This window comes from Rana temporaria, chromosome 7 (assembly GCF_905171775.1).
Source record: "Rana temporaria chromosome 7, aRanTem1.1, whole genome shotgun sequence".
In the NCBI taxonomy this organism is placed as follows: Eukaryota; Metazoa; Chordata; class Amphibia; order Anura; family Ranidae; genus Rana; species Rana temporaria.
In genome coordinates, this window is record NC_053495.1 from 138,554,296 (window position 1) to 138,574,578 (window position 20,283).

A 20,283-nucleotide genomic window follows, 5' to 3' on the forward strand; every position below is an offset into this window, starting at 1 on the left:
GCGGAAGAAGAAACCCCCCCCGGAGAGCGGAGAAGACCCCCGGAGAGTGGAAGAAGAAGCCCCCCCTGCTAATAGAGCTAATAAAGAAGACAGGGGGGGCATCCGGAGCAGAATAATAAATTATTTTAAAAAGCCTTGTGTTGTGTGTTTACTAACTTTAACTTTTTGCCTACAGGTGAATGGATAGGGGTACGATGTACCCCATATCCATTCACTTAGGGTGGGGGGCCGGTATCTGGGGGCCCCCTTATTTGAGGGGACTCCCAGATTCCTATAAGCACCCCGCCCGCAGACCCCGACAACCAACGGCAAGGGTTGTCGGGAAGAGGTCCTGTCCTCATCAACATGGGGACAGGGTGCTCTGAGGTGGGGGGGCCCGCAGTGCGCCCCCCTGCCCCAGAGCACCCAACCCCCCATGTTGAGGGCATGCGGCCTGGCACGGCTCAGGAGGGGGGGGGGGCGCTCGCTCGTCCCCACTCCCTTCCTGACCGGCCGGGTAGCGTGCTTCGATACGGGTCTGGTATGGATTGTAGGGGGACCCCCTACGTCGATTTTTCGGCGTAGGGGGGTCTCCTTACAACCCATACCAGACCTAAGGGCCTGGTATGCTCCTGGGGGGTGAACCCATGCCGGTTTTTTCTTTGAAAATTGGCATGGAGTTCTCCCTCAGGAATGCATGCCGAGCGACGCTGTCTTTTTTTTTTTTTTTTTTTTTCCCGACGCAACTTTTTTAAGCCGTCGCGATCCTCAAAACTCGGCGTAACGTAACTTCGCGCATGCGCAGTACGGCCGGCGCGGGAGCGCGCCTCATTTAAATGGGACTCGCCCCATTTGAATAGGAACGCCTTGCGCCGGCGGAATTTTAGTTACACAGCCTGAAATTTCTACATAAGTGCTTTGTGGATCGGGCACTTGGGTAGAAACTTTAAGGCAGTGTAACTTAAATGGGATTTTTTAAGTTACGCCAGGTTTTTGTGGATCTGGCCCATGGGGAGGGCTGATCACAGCCAGTGTTTACACGTGTGATCCCTGTGATTGGATCACAGCTATTACTAGGCACAGAGCCACTCTGATTAGTGCTTTGCATATTGCCTGTGATCTGTGCTATCTAATGACATTGCAATCAAAGACATTGGGTGTGCACCGGTTATATAAACATGCTGTTAGAACAGCAAATTTTCCAAATGGCAATTTAACTGCAAGGGCTGCCCCAAGAATTAGGTAGAAATCGATATTTTAAAAGCAACTAGTGAAAGTAACATTTTAATTGATATCAGCCCTTTACAGTCCTCTATATAGCAAAGCTTAGACAGGGGGTGGCAGAAGTAGCTTAAAGGGTCACTAAAGGGAAAAAAACTTTTGCCTAAAATGAATGTCTGCAAGGTAGACAGAATAGTGTAATGATTCTGTTAAACGAGTAAATACCTATTAAATTCCTTCATCTATAGCACCTCCGGCATTCTAGTTTCTGTTCTCTCATTCACTTCCTGGTTTGCGGCGCTCATTCATGTAAGCACTACATTTACCAGTATGAATTGCGGCACACCCAGTAATTCACACCTCCTTGAAGTCTCTAACACGTAGAGCGTTCTGCCGCACAGATGTAGTTCCCAGGAGGGGGTGAGAACGTTACTGACCACTGCTGTAAAGCCTCCCATCACGGTGGTCAGTAAAATCAGACAAGCAGGAAGTGAACAGAACAGAGAAGAAATAGAGCAACTTCTGAGCAAAAACAAACCATGAGGAAGTGAAAAGAGGAATGTCTGCAGGTAAAGGATGCTTATTATGAAAAAATAAATTTTTCCTTTACAACCCCTTTAAGGAACCATTCAGTTGTACTCGTGCCTAACAAGGAACATGTAGACAGGGGTATAGAGGAGATAAATTGGCTAACAAGTCTGCTGATCCTCCTTCACAGTCCATTCTTGGGCTGAGGGAAGGGCAAGCACTTGTCCAGACAAGTCCAGTCTCTAGGCTGGCTATGCTGTAAGATTTGCTTGCATATACATCAAGGATGAATGGGTGGGTGTACAAATTCATTAGGTAAAAGGGCTCTCGTGTACTGTACAGAATGTATGTATTTATGTGTTTAGCATTTTTACCACAAGGTGGCACTGCAAACGCACCCAATTCAGTGGTTCTAACTAACGCCCTCTGTATGTATATATGTAATTGTTAATTTTTACCTAACTCGCGGACACCGTAAAACCCATCCATGGACCATTTAGGGCATGGATGCTCAACCTGTGGCCCTCCAGCTGTTGCAGAACTACAAGTCTCATCATGCCTCTACCTTTGGGAGTCATGCTTGTAACTGTGCCTTGCAATGCCTCATGGGACTTGTAGTTCTGCAACAGCTGGAGGGTCACAGGTTGAGCACCCATGATTTAGGGGTACAAATGCCCCAGGTTTTTAACCCCTGATCTAATTTTGCTTCAAGGCTGGAATGCCTTAGTAAGGAAGAATTGAATGACCCTGGAAACCTAACTGGAGGGGGTATGTAAAAATTAAAAAACGTATTTAGCTCTTCATTCCTAGGTTGGGAAAAAATGTTGTAGCAGACTCCTGTGATGGGAAGCGCATGAAATCGGTCAATCAGTAAAAAATACAGGACATGAATGGTGTATAAGCGGTCATCAGAGGGTTAAATGAATTGGGAGGATCTTGGTTGTTAGTAAGGTCAAGCAATGTATTCTACTGATGTGTAATGTAAGATTAGCATCAATTATACATAGGCTGATCTGTTACATTGCATGGACCAGGAAGTGCATGTGGACTACTTTGATGATTTATACGTGTTGAATTCCTTTTCTATATCCTTGTCTGGTATCTTGTAGCTGGAAAAGTAAATGTTTGTGCTGTAAAGAATTCTAGCCCAGCTATTTCCTGGCCACTGTGATGTCCCTTATTCCCAGTGAAATTAGTGGTAGGCTATTGATGCATAGAAATGGTAAAGCTGATTCCTCTCTTGTAAATCGCTGTTGTATTTTTTCATAAAATGGTCCGTTTACATCTGACTACCCATAGAGCAGAGCAAGCTGTGTCCATGTCCGTTCTGCATAAACCGAGTGGACACGGACCTGTCATCTGCCTGCTCAGCAGGGCATTAGCGGACAGATCCCCTGCTGAGAAACAGATTTTTCTTTTTTTTTTTCTTTTAAGGGTAAAGTTTATTGCTTTTTCACAAACATTGCATAGACTACATAATAGTAAGTCAGCAAATTAACATTTGTTTACTTAAATGCATTATCCAAGTGTATAGTATCTGCTGGTCATCCAGGTTGAAAGTAATTAAAGGGGTTTTTCCATCCTAATGCATAGGATAGATTGATAGCACGCAGCCATTGGCTCCCGCTGCTGTCAAAGTCAGTGACCGGGTGGGGGGGTTACTGCTGTCTCAATGGATGCAGCAGCGGGACTTGGCAGTGTGCCCGCTCGATTGTCCCCTCAGAATGCGGATCTTCGAGGGGGCACTTTATGCAGGGAGGAGACGGGAGCGCTGCTGCAGGACCCCCAGAAGAGGAGGCTCAGGGCCACGCTGTGCAAAACCCTTGTTTAGAGGAAGCAAGTATAACATGTTTATAAAAAAACAAACCTTTGACAACCACTTTAACTCCTCCTGTAGAAGCGGTCCTTGCTGCAAAGCATGTAGATGACTATACATCAGATTAATTACATCCTGTGCCCTCAATACACACTGGGGGACACCACATCACCAGCAAGAACCGATCAGAACAAATGAATTGTTGTAACTACCATTTTATTGATACAGAGAGGGCGGTGTGTGTGTGTGTGTGTGTGTGTGTGTGTGTGTGTGTGTGTGTGTGTGTGTGTGTGTATATGTGTGTGTGTGTATATGTGTGTGTGTGTATATGTGTGTGTGTGTATGTATATATATATATATATATAATATATAGTGTGTGTGTGTGTGTATCCCTTTTCAATGAATTTTAAATAAATGTGTTTTTTTTTTTTTTATTATTATAATAGTTTTGTTACTTCCTGGATGCTGAGGATAGTCCATTTTCCTTTTTGATAGTGGCAGCACCGGGCTTCTGTTAAACATTGCTAGCATAAGGATGATGGTACCCCACATATGTCATACTATAGCTGTTTTGAGGCACACACCTAAATAAGGTGTGTGCCTCAAAACAGCTATGGTATTGCATATGTGGGGTACCATTTTTTTACCCTGTTTTACATATGTAGGGTACCATTCTACAAAAATCATTAATATGCACCCACTACTTATTATCTAGAGATACTAGCTATTGAGTAGTGGGTGTGTATGGATAATTTTTGTAGAATAGTGATATAATTTCGTGTCCCTTTTACAAAAGAGCTAAAGAGGTGACATTGCTACAAATTTTCTGAAGACATTTCTTGTTGATATTTGCACATTACGTCCTCTATTATAGTATTGCAAGTACTGTGCAAATCTCCCTTTTTAAACTGGCTGCTATTATACGGTTTAAATTTTGGACCATTCTTGTGGAAAATGATTGGCCAAAGAATGACTACATCGGATGCAGTCACTGTTCAAATTTTCAGGTAGCAGCAGATTCAGCCAGTAGTTGGACATAAACATTCCTCCATCCTTGCTGTTTTTATCATGGATGGAAGAATTGACCTATTTACTTTTGTTTAGCCTATGGCCTGAATGAAAGATGTATAACCATCGTTATGGGTGAATAATGTGTGATTCCCATTGATCTTTGTTATGCTGAATGGCAAAAGGTCCATTACTATAGAAAGTTTATTCGTAACCCCCCCCCCCCTTTCTTTTAAAGTCAGGAGGTGCTGATTGTTTGGCAGCTTCAGCCGAAATTTAAGGTCAGCTTTACTCTGTTACTGTTTTTTTTTATTTTTTTCCACAGCTCAGACTATAAAGTTTTTGTTTTTTGCAATCTCAGTATATGGCCACTTTGCCAGTGTTGGGTCCATAGTGTTTTTTAATGGTAAATTATATTGATTTTCAAAATTACCATATGTTGCGTGTCCTGTAAAGCCTCAAAAGAAAAAACGAATTGTTCAGTACATTTAGAAAATATAGCCGGTTGGTTGGCTAAACCGTTCTCTCTCCCAATCTAGTTGGTTTTAATTTCGGAAAAGGTTTGTTTAAAGAGCATTTGTAATCTGAATATCCACTGAAAATCCAATTTTTTGCAGGGATTACTTGAATGCAATTTTGTTTTTGGATTTCTTCACTCTAAAACATAAGACTATCCTATCTCCTGCCTGAGCCAAGTGCTGATCCCTAAATAAACTGCTATCCTAACATAGGTGATGCGAGGACTACATGAATGGAAATCAAAGTCTTTAAGTGGTTATTAAAGGGGTTGTAAAGACAAACATATTTTCCTCTTAAATTAAAGTCTGACAGTAGCTGATAAAGTAAAAAGTAATGTTTTGCATTATAACTAGTTTGATACCTGTTGAAATCGAGCTGTTTTATTCACCTCCAGCACTCCTGAATCATTATTCTCACTGACTTCCTGGTTTGCGGTGCGCATTCATTCTTGCTACATCACGGCCTAATGGGAACTACAGTTCCCATTAGGCTTAGCCTCCATGCCTGTAAGGGATAAGAGAGCATCTTCACGCAGGGCTGTAGTCATAGGGAGGGGGTGAGCACATTCTGCTTTCCACCATGCAAAACAGCTCAGATGCTGGTGGAAAGCAAGAAGAGGAGAGACAGGAAATGGCATTTTCAAACCTGGATTACTGTATTTTGAAAGTCGAAAGGAAAAACGAGGCAAGTGATATTTAAATGCTCTAGCTTACAGCAATCAATTGATCTAATAAAAAAACAAACCTTTAGTGTTCCTTTAAGCGCTTACACTCCACCAAATTCCCAGTGTGTTGGTTCTCCGCCTTTGGCACAAGCAGGATATTTGGATGTCCTCCCTGGGGTTCTTTCAGCCTAATGCTTAGATGACATTTCTGTTCTGTAAGAGTTAATGTATGTAAATATTGACCCCACACACCTCTTTCCTAGATGGATATGGCCACCCAATTATGGATGCTCTAGAATGGAGTTTCAGCATTTTACAAATGTACATTCCTGATGGGTTCTCTTTATCGTCCTATTACAGTGGCGATCTTCCTCTAAAATTAATTTGTTTTTTCACAGCATAAATGCAGTCCTCGCTATTCTGAAGAGTTTGTACTACAACTGGAGAAGGAATTGGTTCATGCAAGACTTAAAGAAGCTGAATCTCACTGTGCTATGAAAGAAATACAAGACAAAATTTTGGAGATTGAGAAGGTGATTCCTATTCACAGATTGATAATTTATTGCTCCTGCTTCCCAGTGCAGTAACTAAAACGAATGTTTGAGTGGAACAGCTAAATACTATGTTGGGAGGGGAGGGAGCACAGACTGGCTGGGCCATGGGTGTCTATATGGGGAAACCCCTGAATTTTCAGCCATTGTCGAGCACCTCCTGAGATGGAGCACGTGAGTGGACTGGGTGGGAAAAAAAGGGTGAGGGAACATTTCTAAGAATAGTTAGACTTGGGCTGGTGCTCAATATTGGGGGGGCAAACCAATGTCACCACCCCCTGCGAAGATGGATTGGAAGACCACAATTCCACCCCCGAAAACCGCCCTCCTGCGGGAGATGGACAGTAAGGCAGCAATCAAAGGCCTCCTTAGCTTAGGAGGCAGATGACAAGGATCAGGGGTAGGCCTGCTGCTCCTTGCTTCAGCACCATTGCTTCTCCCCCTGGCTGAACAGGAAGTGGGTTCTGAGACCCGATTAACTGGGAGTCCTAAGACTGGAGGAGAATCGGAAAGACAATGACGAATGATAATTCGCTATAATTCCCTATTATAAACAAGGAAAGACTGCGCTTGTATAAAGAAAATAAACTAAAGTAAAAAGGCAGCAACACTAGTGAGAGAGCACAGAAATAAACAAACAATTTAAATGCTGCGCCGATAAGGTAACCAATGGTGATATTGGCATCCAGTGCACACTGAACAAAACAAATGCAAATGCATAAATACATTTAAATTATCCAAATGAATAAGACACATCCAATCACCATAGAATAATAAAAGCCAGATGTGAAATAACTGATTAGATTGGACCAATCAGTACCGGATTAGATAATGGCTGATCAAATTAAGCTAATCAGTAAACAAAAGTCCACATTAATGGTGATAGATGGCAGATTGCATGTAGATTGGATCACACAAGAATTCTGATTCCTTGTATGTCACCCAGTGAATCACACCACGGACAAAGGTGCCCACCACCATATAAGATGTCGGCTTACCAGAAGGGAAGTATAAACCGCAGTCGGCTATAGCCCAGGAAATGGGATAAGCCGCAATGTAAATCGGATGGATACGCTCATTGCAGTCTCAAATGTTCCATATAACCAATATGAAAGGAAAAAAGGACACCTACCATAGCGTAATAACGTTGGATATATTTATAAAAAAGAAAAGTAATGCACTTACATGAATGCAGTTAAAAACAGCATAAAATACAATTGCCGGCCGGCACATAGGAGGCCCTTCCTCCTCTGCTAAAGCGTGGTGATGTTAGCACGTCGCTCCCATGCACGTTTCGACACAGCAGACGTCAATGCGGTACTGATTGGTCCAATCTAATCAGTTATTTCACGTCTGTGTCTTATTATTATTTGGGGATTGGATGTGTCTTATTCATTTGGATACTTTTAATTTATTTATGCATGTGCATTTGTTTTGTTCAGTGTGCACTGTTTTTTACATAGAAGCCTCTGGATGCTTATATCGCTATTTGCATTCATCAGCCAGGAAGCTGCGCATGGGATGTACTTGGACATTCCAACATGAAAATGATCCAAAACTCAAGGCCAAGTCAACCTATCATTGGCTAAAGCAGAATAAAGTGAAGGTTCTGGAGTGTCCATCTCAGTCTCCTGATCTCCATATCATTGAGCCACTCTGGGGAAGATCTCAAACGTGCAGTTCATGCAAGACAGCCCAAGAATTTACAGCAACTGCAGGCTTTTTGCCAAGAGCTTTACTATGCGAGAAGATAAAGGGCCTCATCCATAAATAACACAAAAGACTTCAAACATGTTAAAGGGGGAAATACGCGGTATTAAGAACTGGGGTATGTAAACTTTTGATCGGGGTCATTTGGGTAGTTTGTTGTCATTATTATTTAAAGAGTAAACAGTTGATTAATAATAAATGGCTTCAGCCAAACACAATGAGTGAAAGAAAAGTTTGTGTTCATATTGCCAGGGTATGTAAACCTATGAGCACAACTGTGTGTGTCGCTCTCTCGCTCTCTCTCTCTCTCTCTCTCTCTCTCTCTCTCGCGTTTTCTCTATTATGTTAAATATTTTTTATTATCTTTTCATGTGACAACATGAAGTTACACTGTGCTGCAATGTAAAGTAGTGAGTATACAGCTTGTATAATGGTGTAAATTTGCCGTCCCCTCAAAATTACTCAACACACAGCCATTAATATCTAAACCACTGGCAAAAGTTAGTACACCCCTAAGTGAAAATGTCCGAATTGGACCCAAAGTGTCTATTTTGTGTGGCCACCATTTATTTTCCAGCACTGCCCTAACACTCTTGGGCATGGAGTTAACCAGAGCTTCACGGGTTGCCTCTGGAGTTCTCCCACTCCTCAATGACAAATCGCCTTGCACTCCTTCACCTTCCGTTTTTGAAGCTGCCCCACAGATGCTCAATAGGGTTTAGGTCTGGAGACGTGCTTGGCCAGTCCATCGCTTTTACCCTCAGCTTCTTTAGTAAGGCAGTGGTTGTCTTGGAGGGGTTTGGTGTCATTATAATGATGGAATACTGGCCTGCGGCCGAGTCTCCAAAGGGAGGGGGATCATGCTTTAGTATGGCACAGTACATGTTGGCATTCATGATTCCCTCCAATGAACTGCATCTCCCCAGTGTCGGCAGCACTTATGCAGCCCCAGACCATGAGACTCCCACCCTTGACTTTAGGCAAGACACACTTGTCTTTGTACTCCTCGCCTGGTTGCCACCACACATGCTGGAAACCATCTGAACCAATTTATCTTGGTCTCATGAAACCACAGGACATGGTTTCAGTAATCCATGTCCTTAGTCTGCTTGTCTTCAGTAAACTGTTTGCAGGCTTTCTTGTGCATCATCTTTAGAAGAGGCTTCCTTCTGGGATGACAGCCATGCAGACCAATTTGATGCAGTGTGCGGCGTATGGTCTGAGCACTGACAGGCTGACCCCCCCACCCCTTCAACCTCTGCAGCAATGCTGGCAGCACTCGTACGTCTATTTTCCAAAGACAACCTCTGTAAATGACGCTGAGCACATGCACTCAACTTCCTAGGTCGACCATGGCGAGGCCTATTCTGAGTGGAACCTGTCCTGTTAAACCACTGTATGGTCTTGGCCAATGTGCTGCAGCTCAGTTTCAGGGTTTTGGCAATAATCTTATAGCCTAGGCCATCTTTATGTAGCGAAACAATTCTTTTCTTTTTCAGATTCTCCAAATTCTTTGCCATGAGGTGCCATGTTGAACTTCCAGTGATCAGTATGAGAGAGTGAGAGCGATAACACCAAAATTAACACTCCAGCTCCCCATTCACACCTGAGACCTTGTAACACTAACGAGTCATGTGACACTGGGGAGGGAAAATGGCTAATTGGGCCCAATTTGGATTTTTTTTCACTGTTGCCAGTGGTTTAGTCATTAATGGCTGTGTTATTTTGAAGGGACAGCAAATTTACACTGTTTTACAAGCGGTACACTTACTACTTTACATTGTAGCAAAGTGTAATTTCTTCAGTGTTGTCGCATGAAAAGATATAATAAAATCTTTACAAAAATGTGAGGGGTGTACTCACTCTTGTGTGATAGAGATGAGTGTGTAAATGCATACATACACCTGTCCAAAAGTTTTGACAATTACACAAATATTAATTTTCACAAAGTCTGCCGCCTCAGGTTTTATGATGGTAATTTACATTTACTCCAGAATGTTATGAAGAGCGATCGGATGAATTGCAATTAGTTGCAAAGTCCCTCTTAGCCATTAAAATGAACTTTAACCCCCCCCCCCCCCCCCCCCCCCCACAAAAAAAATCAACTGTATTATAGCCCTGCCACAAAAGGACAAAAGATAAATAAATATGCTTTTTACTGGTTAAGTAGAGGAATGCTAGAACCTCTGTTGGCTTTATACTGCTGTCCATGTCCCGTTGTAGGTTTTCCCAAGTGTTTGAATATAGAGTATCTAGACTCAAAACCAAAAATGTAGTATACTGCAGCTCACCAGTCCTAAGATGTGGTGGTGGATTTGTTTTTTTTGTTTCAAGTTTCTATAGCTTTATTTTCACCCGGTGACCCTAAAAATAAAGTACTTCCTGTACCTGGATGGCTACACCACCCATCCACTGTATTTATGGAGGATCTCATGGTTTTCACCCTAGGCTGCTATTTGGACATCTTTATACATGCAGTTCTGATCACTTTCTTTCAATGTTCACTATATACAGTGCCTTGCGAAAGTATTCAGCCCCCTTGAACTTTGCTACCTTTTGCCACATTTCAGGCTTCAAACATAAAGATATAAATCGGTAAGTTTTTTTGAAGAATCAACAAGTGGGACACAATCATGAAGTGGAACGAAATTTATTGGATATTTCAAACTTTTTTAACGAATAAAAAACTGAAAATTGGGCGTGCAAAATTATTCAGCCCCCTTAAGTTAATACTTTGTAGCACCACCTTTTGCTACGATTGCAGCTGTAAGTCGCTTGGGGTATGTCTCTCTGTTTTGCACATCGAGAGACTGAAATTTTTGCCCATTCCTACTTGCAAAACCGCTCGAGCTCAGTGAGGTTGGATGGAGAGCGTTTGTGAACAGCAGTTTTCAGTTCTTTCCACAGATTCTCGATTGGTATCAGGTCTGGACTTTGACTTGGACATTCTAACACCTGGATATGTTTATTTGTGAACCATTCCATTGTAGATCTTGCTTTATGTTTTGGATCATTGTCTTGTTGGCAGACAAATCTCCGTCCCAGTCTCGGGTCTTTTGCAGACTCCATCAGGTTTTCTTCCAGAATGGTCCTGTATTTGGCTCCATCCATCTTCCCATCAATTTTAACCATCTTCCCTGTCCCTGCTGAAGAAAAGCAGGCCCAAACCATGATGCTGCCACCACCATGTTTGACAGTGGGGATGGTGTGTTCAGGGTGATGAGCTGTGTTGCTTTTACGCCAAACATAAAGTTTTGCATTGTTGCCAAAATGTTCGATTTTGGTTTCATCTGACCAGAGCACCTTCTTCCACATGTTTGGTGTGTCTCCCAGGTGGCTTGTGGCAAACTTTAAACAACACTTTTTATGGATATCTTTAAGAAATGGCTTTCTTCTTGCCACTCTTCCATAAAGGCCAGATTTGTGCAGTATACAACTGATTGTTGTCCTATGGACAGAGTCTCCCACCTCAGCTGTACATCTCTGCAGTTCATCCAGAGTGATCATGGGCCTCTTGGCTGCATCTCTGATCAGTCTTCTTGTATGAGCTGAAAGTTTAGAGGGACGGCCAGGTCTTCGTAGATTTGCAGTGGTCTGATACTCCTTCCATTTCAATATTATCGCTTGCACAGTGCTCATTGGGATGTTTAAAGCTTGGGAAATCTTTTTGTATCCGGCTTTAAACTTCTCCACAACAGTATCTCGGACCTGCCTGGTGTGTTCCTTGTTCTTCATGATGCTCTCTGCGCTTTAAACGGATCTCTGAGATCATCACAGTGCAGGTGCATTTATACGGAGACTTGATTACACACAGGTGGATTCTATTCATCATCAGTCATTTAGGTCAACATTGGATCATTCAGAGATCCTCACTGAACTTCTGGAGAGAGTTTGCTGCACTGAAAGTAAAGGGGCTGAATAATTTTGCACGCCCAATTTTTCAGTTTTTTTATTTGTTAAAGTTTGAAATATCCAATACATTTCGTTCCACTTCATGATTGTGTCCCACTTGTTGATTCTTCAAAAAAAAAATAGTTTTATATCTTTATGTTTGAAGCCTGAAATGTGGCAAAAGGTCGCAAAGTTCAAGGGGGCTGAATACTTTCGCAAGGCACTGTATAGACTTGGCTGCTTGGACAATGATGGAATTAAATTGGACTAGGAAGCCAATAAAGGCTTGTATAATATGTTAAAAGAGAAAATAGGGTGTTCACCTAAGTGTTTTACATGTTCTTTTTTTCCCTCTGTCTAGATGTGCTTTTATAGATACTGCTCTGTATTCTATAGGATAACCGCTGTTTATGCATTATTACATCATTTAAAATTCTTCACAGAAAAACAGCTCGTTCCCTGATGAGAACAACATTGCAAGGCTTCAAGAGGAGCTCATTGCAGTGAAGTTACGAGAGGCAGAAGCTGTGATGTCTTTAAAAGAGCAGAGGCAACAGATAAGAGATCTGGAAGATCACTGGCAGGTATGTACAGTTTGTGAAGCTGGATACCCATACAGTTCTCTATTTTATACTATTCCTGTTGTTCATACTGCTCCAAATCTTGCATGAAATGGGTTCCATCTATTACTGTTTTATGCATTTACCTAATAATTACTGTACGTTTTACAGTTCAAATATTGCTATAACGGTTAGTCCTCCAAATGTATAATGCTTAGTTAACTGACCATTCTTCACTGTGAGATCTGAACCATTTCTTGTATTTAAGGAGCAATAGTCCCTAACTTGTACCATCTGCTGGTATTGTTGTAGAGACATTTAGCCCGCACTGCAGGTCGGTGGAAAGATCCTCCCAAAAAGAACACTATTAATGAGCTTCAGGATGAATTGATGAGCGTACGCCTAAGAGAAGCGGAAAGACAAGCAGATGTACGAGAAATGAAGCAACGGATGATGGAGTTGGACACACAGGTATGGGGGTGTTATCGTTCATATAGTTATTGAGATATAATGTATATGGAAATCTTCAGGACCAAAGTATAGGAACTGACTTTGCTAACTTTTATTGTAATTTTCATTACTTTTTTTGTAAGTTTCAGACTTTACATGGCAAAAATATTTAACAAATAACCATTTGAAAAGCTTGGCCCACGTGATAGCTGACTCAATAAATAGTGATTAAAGGATAAATATGACAGCACCAGAGCTTGCACCTCTTGGTTCTGATATTTGTCCTTGCAGGGTTTTTTTCTTGTAAAAGTTAAAAGCAAACAGACAGAGGTTCCAACTTTTCCTGCCATTTTTGCTTTTATAACTTCACTTTAGTCAGAAAATGTAACTTCTGCTAGATCACTTTAGACTGGACCCTTTTACAGGTAAAATATAAAAAATAAGTGTCTCTAGTGTTAAAAATCCAGTAATACTGTCTCGCCCTGCTCTGCACATGCTCATTTGCTCTCTATTTTTAGGCAATGCCGAGTCTGTAGAGGCCGTTCTGCTGACCGCCTCAAAGCGGAATTAAACCCTCCTATCCTTTACAGCCAAGGAAGCTGCTTTTGTTATATCTGCAACTGCCATGGTGCTGCACATGTGATCAGTTATGACACCAGCCATTAGATGGTTTGACACTTTGGTTGAGGACAAGCAAATGGGACAGTTGACATTCCTGTATTGTAACTGTTTGAAACCATGAAATGGGTTTAGTTCCACTTTATGATTTATTACCGCTCTGGACTTCAGCAAAATAGCAGCATAAATAGGATAAAATGCTGGAGGCAATTTACAGCATACACTTATTTTGGTAGAATAATTAATGCATGTTCCTTGCTAAAGATCATTATTTTATTTTTTTCTAAGTTATTATGGGTAGAGTTTTCCAAGCTCCCTCTGCCTTTTTCATGGAGAAATTACACAGCACTCTGGTTCTCTAGATCAGGGCTTGACAAACTTGCTTGAAATCTAGGAGCCAGCTAAAAAAAGTTAAAAGCCAGGTTTTTTTTCAGCATGCCGAATGGCTGGCTTCTGTTGGACCGGCTGCCAAACACATGGGCCGAATGGCAGCTGGTTTTAATTGAAGCGACCAATGTTGCCTGGCATTTGGCCCTGGTGTACAAGGCTTGATGGTGTGATGAGCAGCGGCTCACAGTGCAGCAAGGTGGAGATGATAGGAGATCCAGTAACTCATGCCACCCTAGGCCCCTTGCACACGGGCGCCTCTGCTAAGCGGAATCTGCTTGCTCAGCGGAGATTTCTCTGCTAATCCCCGCTGAGCAGGTGGATGTCAGGTCCTGTCTGCTCTGCAAAGTGAACACAGACACAATCCTTTTTTCATTCAAATTTAAGTTTATTTTCAATAAAATAAATACATACATTTGTATTAAATTAGCAAGAAATAAGTCAATAGCACGCAGAAATATAATAATTTAAATACATTTCAATTCATAATAATCATTCCTGTCTTAACTGCCACTTATATCTATCCATCCTATATGCTCTACACCATGTGGTGAAAGTAAGGCAGTTCACATAAGCTAAATTAAAAGACTATTTCAAAGTAATACTTTAAACTTGAAAGAGAAACAGAATATTTTCATATATCAAGGAATTCCTAGGTCTAGCGTTATCACACAATAAGTTATATAAGGGATAAAACTAATTGAGTGTACCAGATTAAATTACTTAGAATAATTAAAGGATAAGATATCCGGAGTGCATCAACCTCTCCGACACCCCTAACGGGAACTTTCTGCACAGACACAATCCTGTTCTCCTCTATGGGGAGATCGGATAGAAATGGACCACCTGTCCATTTCCCTTTCGATGCCATCTGATCCTCCGAACGGATGGAAAATAGGACCACCATCCATCTGTTTTTCAGCAGACGGGACAGGATAGTGGTGACTGTAAGCAGACACATAAAGGAGACTTGAGGGGTCTGATCAGGTTTACCTGAAAAACTGACAGGCGGACCTGATTGGACAGCCCGTGTGAAAGGGACCTTTGGCTGTGGCACGTCGGGGAGAGAATGAAAAAAAAAATTGTATTTCATTGGGAAAAAAACAAAAAAACTGTTTCCATCTTTGTCGGGGTGTAAATGGTACTGAGGCCATTCCAACAAGCTGCCCCACACTCCCGGTCCACTCACCTTTTAAGAACAGGGCGCCAGATCAAGCCTGCAACACCTTTAACCTCGTCTCCTTTTGGAAAGGAAATGGGCAGTGAGAACTGGCAGGGAAACCCTCAGTGCTGTCAGTGACCGCTTGTCGCAGCCCAGGCCACCACAAGAGGACGCCAGTTCCCTGATGTAAGCATCTCACTCCAGCAGGCCGCAAAGCCGCAGCCTCAATTACCGGCCAGCGCAGCATCTTGGTCTACGCACCCGCAGGTGGGGACCGCATGGGGACAAGACACAAATGCCGCGATGTAGCCCAGGCCGCCTTTTCCAGTTGCCAATGAGACCTGGCGCCTGGGTTTTGTCGAGCCCTGCTCTAGATGACAGCAGTGCATCTTAATGCCTGCGTCTTTATTCTACGCTGGAAGCCATGTTTTATGTTAATGTTTTGTTTATGTAAAGACAACATTCATGATTTTGCTGAAAACCAACGTTCATTGCATATTTTCTTTTATTGCGTTGTTTTTTTCCAAATTTTAACAAGATTCTTTTTTGTTTGTCAAATGAGGATCCTCACTTCTGGTTTCTGTTTTGTGTATATTGGCTTTTATTTTTTATTTTATTTTTTGCTGTTGGCAAAGATGGCGTGTAACATTTTTATTCCAGATTAAGCAAGCTTTAAATGTATTTTTTCATCCTTCTGTGAATCAGATCATATTGGTAAAACTGATTATTTTATACATGAATGAGAATGACTACAGCACTTAGTCATTTCTATATCTAAAAATTCAAAACAAACACTAGCTATGTATCAATTTTAAAGGTTTCATTTTTGCATGCTTTTAATGAGTAAAAGCCTACTGGTGGCCTTGATGTGACCTTTTAACATCCAAGTTTCAGTCTTTTTTATTTTAACTGTCCCATCCACATAGACGCAGCTTTTCTACCTGACCAGAAATAAATCCTAGGTTGGGGTTGAGACCGATGCATTCTATACAAGCCTGTAAATGATTGCAATGAACAACCTTAGCACCATGTATTTACTTAAATTTGTACTATGCCTTCATAGCAAATCGCTACACTATAAGGGGCCCTCCTGTTTTCTTGTATTTTTTTTTTCTTCCTCCGATCTTGCGTGCTACACTGGGGGCGGGGGGAGGCTTTCTATAGCTCTATTTTTAAGTAACTCATCGTTTACTATATATGAAGTTAAAGAGCTATTACATCAAAAAACAAAAATCAATTGCTGCTTGCCAATCCTTAACATGGCTGCAGAGACTTGCATTGCTGAACAGTACAACCACACCCTTCTTATGTTGCCTGGTTTATACCTTTTATCTTTAACAGCTTTGTGTGATGCCAGTCCTTGTGAAATAAGTTGCACAAATTGATTTAATTTTGTAAAGATTAGAGGAAAGCTGTGGAGATTGAATGGGTGCCTCCCGATTTCTGATTTGTTTTTGAAGGTGCAGGCCTCTTTAACCTGGATTTCCAAAATGGTGACCTACGTGTTTATCTAAATTAAATTGGCAATGGCACTGGCTGTCCAGTGGCTGTCATTATGGGCCTGGCTTCATTATCTAGCAATTCAAGTGGAGGTGGGAGTGAGAGGGGGGCATGTCTTATGGACACACGCAGCAGGGCACAAGAGTGAGCATGCGCAGGTGCCCCCATAGCAAGTGTATTGCTACAGGGGTACTCAGCAGGGGGGAGGAGCCAGGAGCCAGAAAAGAAAACAAGACTTTACAATCACTTTAGATGTATATTTAGCCGGAAAAAAAAATTGTTTTCAAGTTTTGGATCAACTAGATAAGGGTTAGAACCTCTGTCGGGTTTACAGTCTGCATCCTTACTAAAGGGGATTTGCTCTCTATTTGTCCTGAAGATACCATTCAGTCTCTGCTATTGACATGAAATGTTCACCACTACCCATGCAATGCATACATACAAAGAAACTAAAACAAATAACCTCAGAAATTAAGTTCTGTGTAATAAAATGGAATGACAAAGGGAAAAAGTTTTAGCCCTGGTTCACACTGGGTACGATTTGGAACGATTTGAGATGCGATTTGACATGTCAAATCGCATCTCAAATCGGCGGCAATTGTCGGCAATGGCACTGTCCTAATCAGTGCGATGCCGCATCTGCGATTTCAAAAAGTAGTTCCTGTACTACTTTTTGCGATTTCAGGCCGCGATTTACATTAAATTGCGGCCGAAATCGCGGTAAAATCGCGCATTTTACCGCGATTTTGAATTCGCAGCAGTGTGAACCTAGGCTTAAACGCATAAGAAACGGCAGGTGCAAAAAGGAATGAAAAGCCAAGACACCAGCTGAAATATATTGGTAATTAGAAAGCAATCCTGCTCCTTGTTGCTGCAAATTAATATCAGCTGGTTCAGTTCCAATTACCAAGGTGTCACCCAGGAAACCTCTCATTATGGGTAAAAGCAAACTGTTCTCTCAAGACCTTCACAACCATATTCTTGCAAAACATACTGATGGCATTGGTTACAGAAGGATTTCTAAATGTCTGAATGTTCCAGTGAGCAGAAGTGGAAAGAACACAATTTTATCATAAACCGGCCACGACCAGGTGCTCTTTGCAAGATTTCTGACGAGGAGTGAAAACAATTATCAGAGTTGTTGTAGAAAGAAATGTTTGGACAGCCGCACTCTGGAAAAACCTTCTCAGTTGCCTTTTATTAATAAAAATATTCAAACACCACACATCACAGCAAATGTTTGGTGTGGGGACGGCATGGGGACAAGACACATGCCGCGGTGTAGCCCAGCTATGAGTAAGCGCTGATTGTAGTGCGAAACGTCAGCTGTATGCCCCTGTCTTTGCTGTGATGTATGGTGTTTGAATATTTTTATCAATAAAAGGCAACCGAGAAGGTTTTTCCAGAGTGCAGCTGTCCAACCATTTCTTTCTACAATTGCTTTGTGCAGGGATGGACTGGCCATTGGGACTACAGGGAGTTTCCCGGTGGGCCGATGGCTCAGTGGGCCGGTTTCAGTGACAGCGGCCCGCCGCCCCCCTCCACTCCTCTGCCTCTCCCTTCCTGCAGCGCTTACCTCCTCTCCCTCCCCACAGCGCTCACCTGGGGGGAACAAAGAAGCAGAGGGAGGACCAGAGGAGCAGGGAGGACAACAGAGGAGCATGGGGGAGGGGACAGACAGCTGACTCAACAGTTATGGCCTGGGAGTTCCTCACTTCTGCCTAATCTTGTCCCATAAGGGGGGCACCAAACTGATTCTTTGCCCCAGGTGAAATAATGTCTAGCTTCCCCACTGGTACTGCCTATAAGAGTACCAGCCATTCTACTCTAATAAAGTAGAACAGCTAGTGAAGGGGGAGAGGGGGGGTGCAGGAGTTGTCCGGCCGCCATGGGAGAGACCTGTCAAAGTGGGCCAGTCTGGATGAAGTCCAGGGCCAATTTTTTGTCCCAGTCCAGCCCTGGCTTCGTGCATTGCTGGCACCTGGGTTTCTCTGAGAGGATACGGATTCATCCACATACCTAATTGGAGCGGTGACTATCTTCTCTCCATTATCAGAGTTGCCCAAGAGCCGACGAACGCTTGTGGAGAGCTTCAGAAAGACCTGGTATTAGCAGGTAAAATTGTTTCAAAGAAAACAAGAAGTAATGCACTCAACTGTCATGGCCTGTACAGTTGTGGTCATAAGTTTACATTCCCTGGCAGAATTTATGATTTTTTGGCCATTTTTCAGAGCATACTAATAACACAAAAACATTTCTTCCACTCATGGTTAGTGTTTGACTGAAGCCATTTTTTCTCAGTCAACTGTGTTTACTCTTTTTATGGTGTCCTTTTATAAAACAGTGAAATATATTCACTGCTTCATACGCAGGCATTCACAGTGGAGATCTATCTCCTCTGTGTGCCTGTTTATGAAGCAGAGTAGATCTCTTCACCCTTTGAGGAGTGAAGCGATCTGCCAACGCTTCTAACACTGGAGAACGGGCCCTGATACTGGAATCTCGTGAGACTTTTTGAGATTACAGTACCAGGAATTCACAGAACTACTGAGATGTCAGTTTATTGAGCAGTGATAAATTATCACCGCTCAGTACACTGACAGACGGGTAGTTAATGTTGATAAAATGAGTCCCCCTGCATTATATATACATTATATGCATGTATATACACGTGTGTGTGTGTGTATACACATAACTAATACAGGGGGACATGGTTACAGCGTTGGGGGGTCTGAATGAGGTAGGAAGTTAAAAAAAAACCTTTCTCCTCAGATCCCCCGGGATTCTCTCTTCACTCCCAAATTCACCACCTCTGAGCTGGTGAATCGGGGAGTGTGAATTCTGACACAGATCGCCAGTGACGGCCAGATCACAGCTTCATAAACTGGCCGTTACTGTCATTCAATGAGAGTTCTCACTGTTTAGTGATCGACAGGAGAACAAGTTCAAACACCTTCTCCCCCGATTATCTCCATTTCATAAATGGTTTATGAGCTGTGATCAGTGGCGATCCTTGGGATCACTGCTTCATAAACGGACACCTAAATCACAGCAGAAACTATCCAAATGACCCTGATCAAAATTTTGGACTTATAACATGCGCACACACAAAGGTTTGAATTAAAATTAAATGCAACCATTGCCACCTGTGGGCCATTGTAATTGGTGTGTGTATAAAAGGTCAATGAGTTTCTGGACTCCTGACAGACCCTTACATCTTTCATCCAGAGCTGCACTGACGTTTTGGGGAAAGCAAAAGAATTGTCAAAGGATCTGCGGGAAAAGGTAGTTGAACTGTATAAAACAGGAAAGGGATGTCAAAAGATGTCCAAGAAATTGAGAATGCCCATCAGCAGTGTTCAAACTCTAATCAAGAAGTGTAAAATGAGGGGTTCTGTTAAAACCATACCATGGTCGGGTAGACCAACTAAAATTTCATCTGTAACTGCCAGGAAAATTGTTTGGGATGCAAAGAAAAGCCCACAAATAACTTCAGGTGAAATACAGGACTCTGAGAACATGTGGTGTGGCTGTTTCAAGATGCACAATAAGGAGGCACTTGAAGAAAGATGGACTGCATGGTGAATCGCCAGAAAAAAGCCATTACTATGCAAAAGCCACAAAGTATCCTGCTTGTAATATGCCAAACGGCACAGAGACGAGCCTCAAACCTTCTGGCACAAAGTCATTTGGAGTGATAAGACCAAAATTTACCTTTT

General features: G+C 42.3%; 1 protein-coding gene across 5 annotated transcripts in view; it reads left to right on the plus strand.

Annotated features, from left to right (window-relative positions):
- EVI5 (ecotropic viral integration site 5) overlaps positions 1 to 20,283 on the plus strand; it is a 238,470-nt gene that overhangs the window by 130,142 nt on the left and 88,045 nt on the right. For all 5 annotated transcript variants that reach the window (XM_040360028.1, XM_040360023.1, XM_040360025.1 and 2 more), the window contains 3 exons: positions 6,134 to 6,268; positions 12,331 to 12,471; positions 12,760 to 12,918. In XM_040360028.1, the coding sequence (XP_040215962.1) occupies positions 6,134 to 6,268; positions 12,331 to 12,471; positions 12,760 to 12,918 (435 nt within the window). The remainder of the gene's footprint in view (positions 1 to 6,133; positions 6,269 to 12,330; positions 12,472 to 12,759; positions 12,919 to 20,283) is intronic.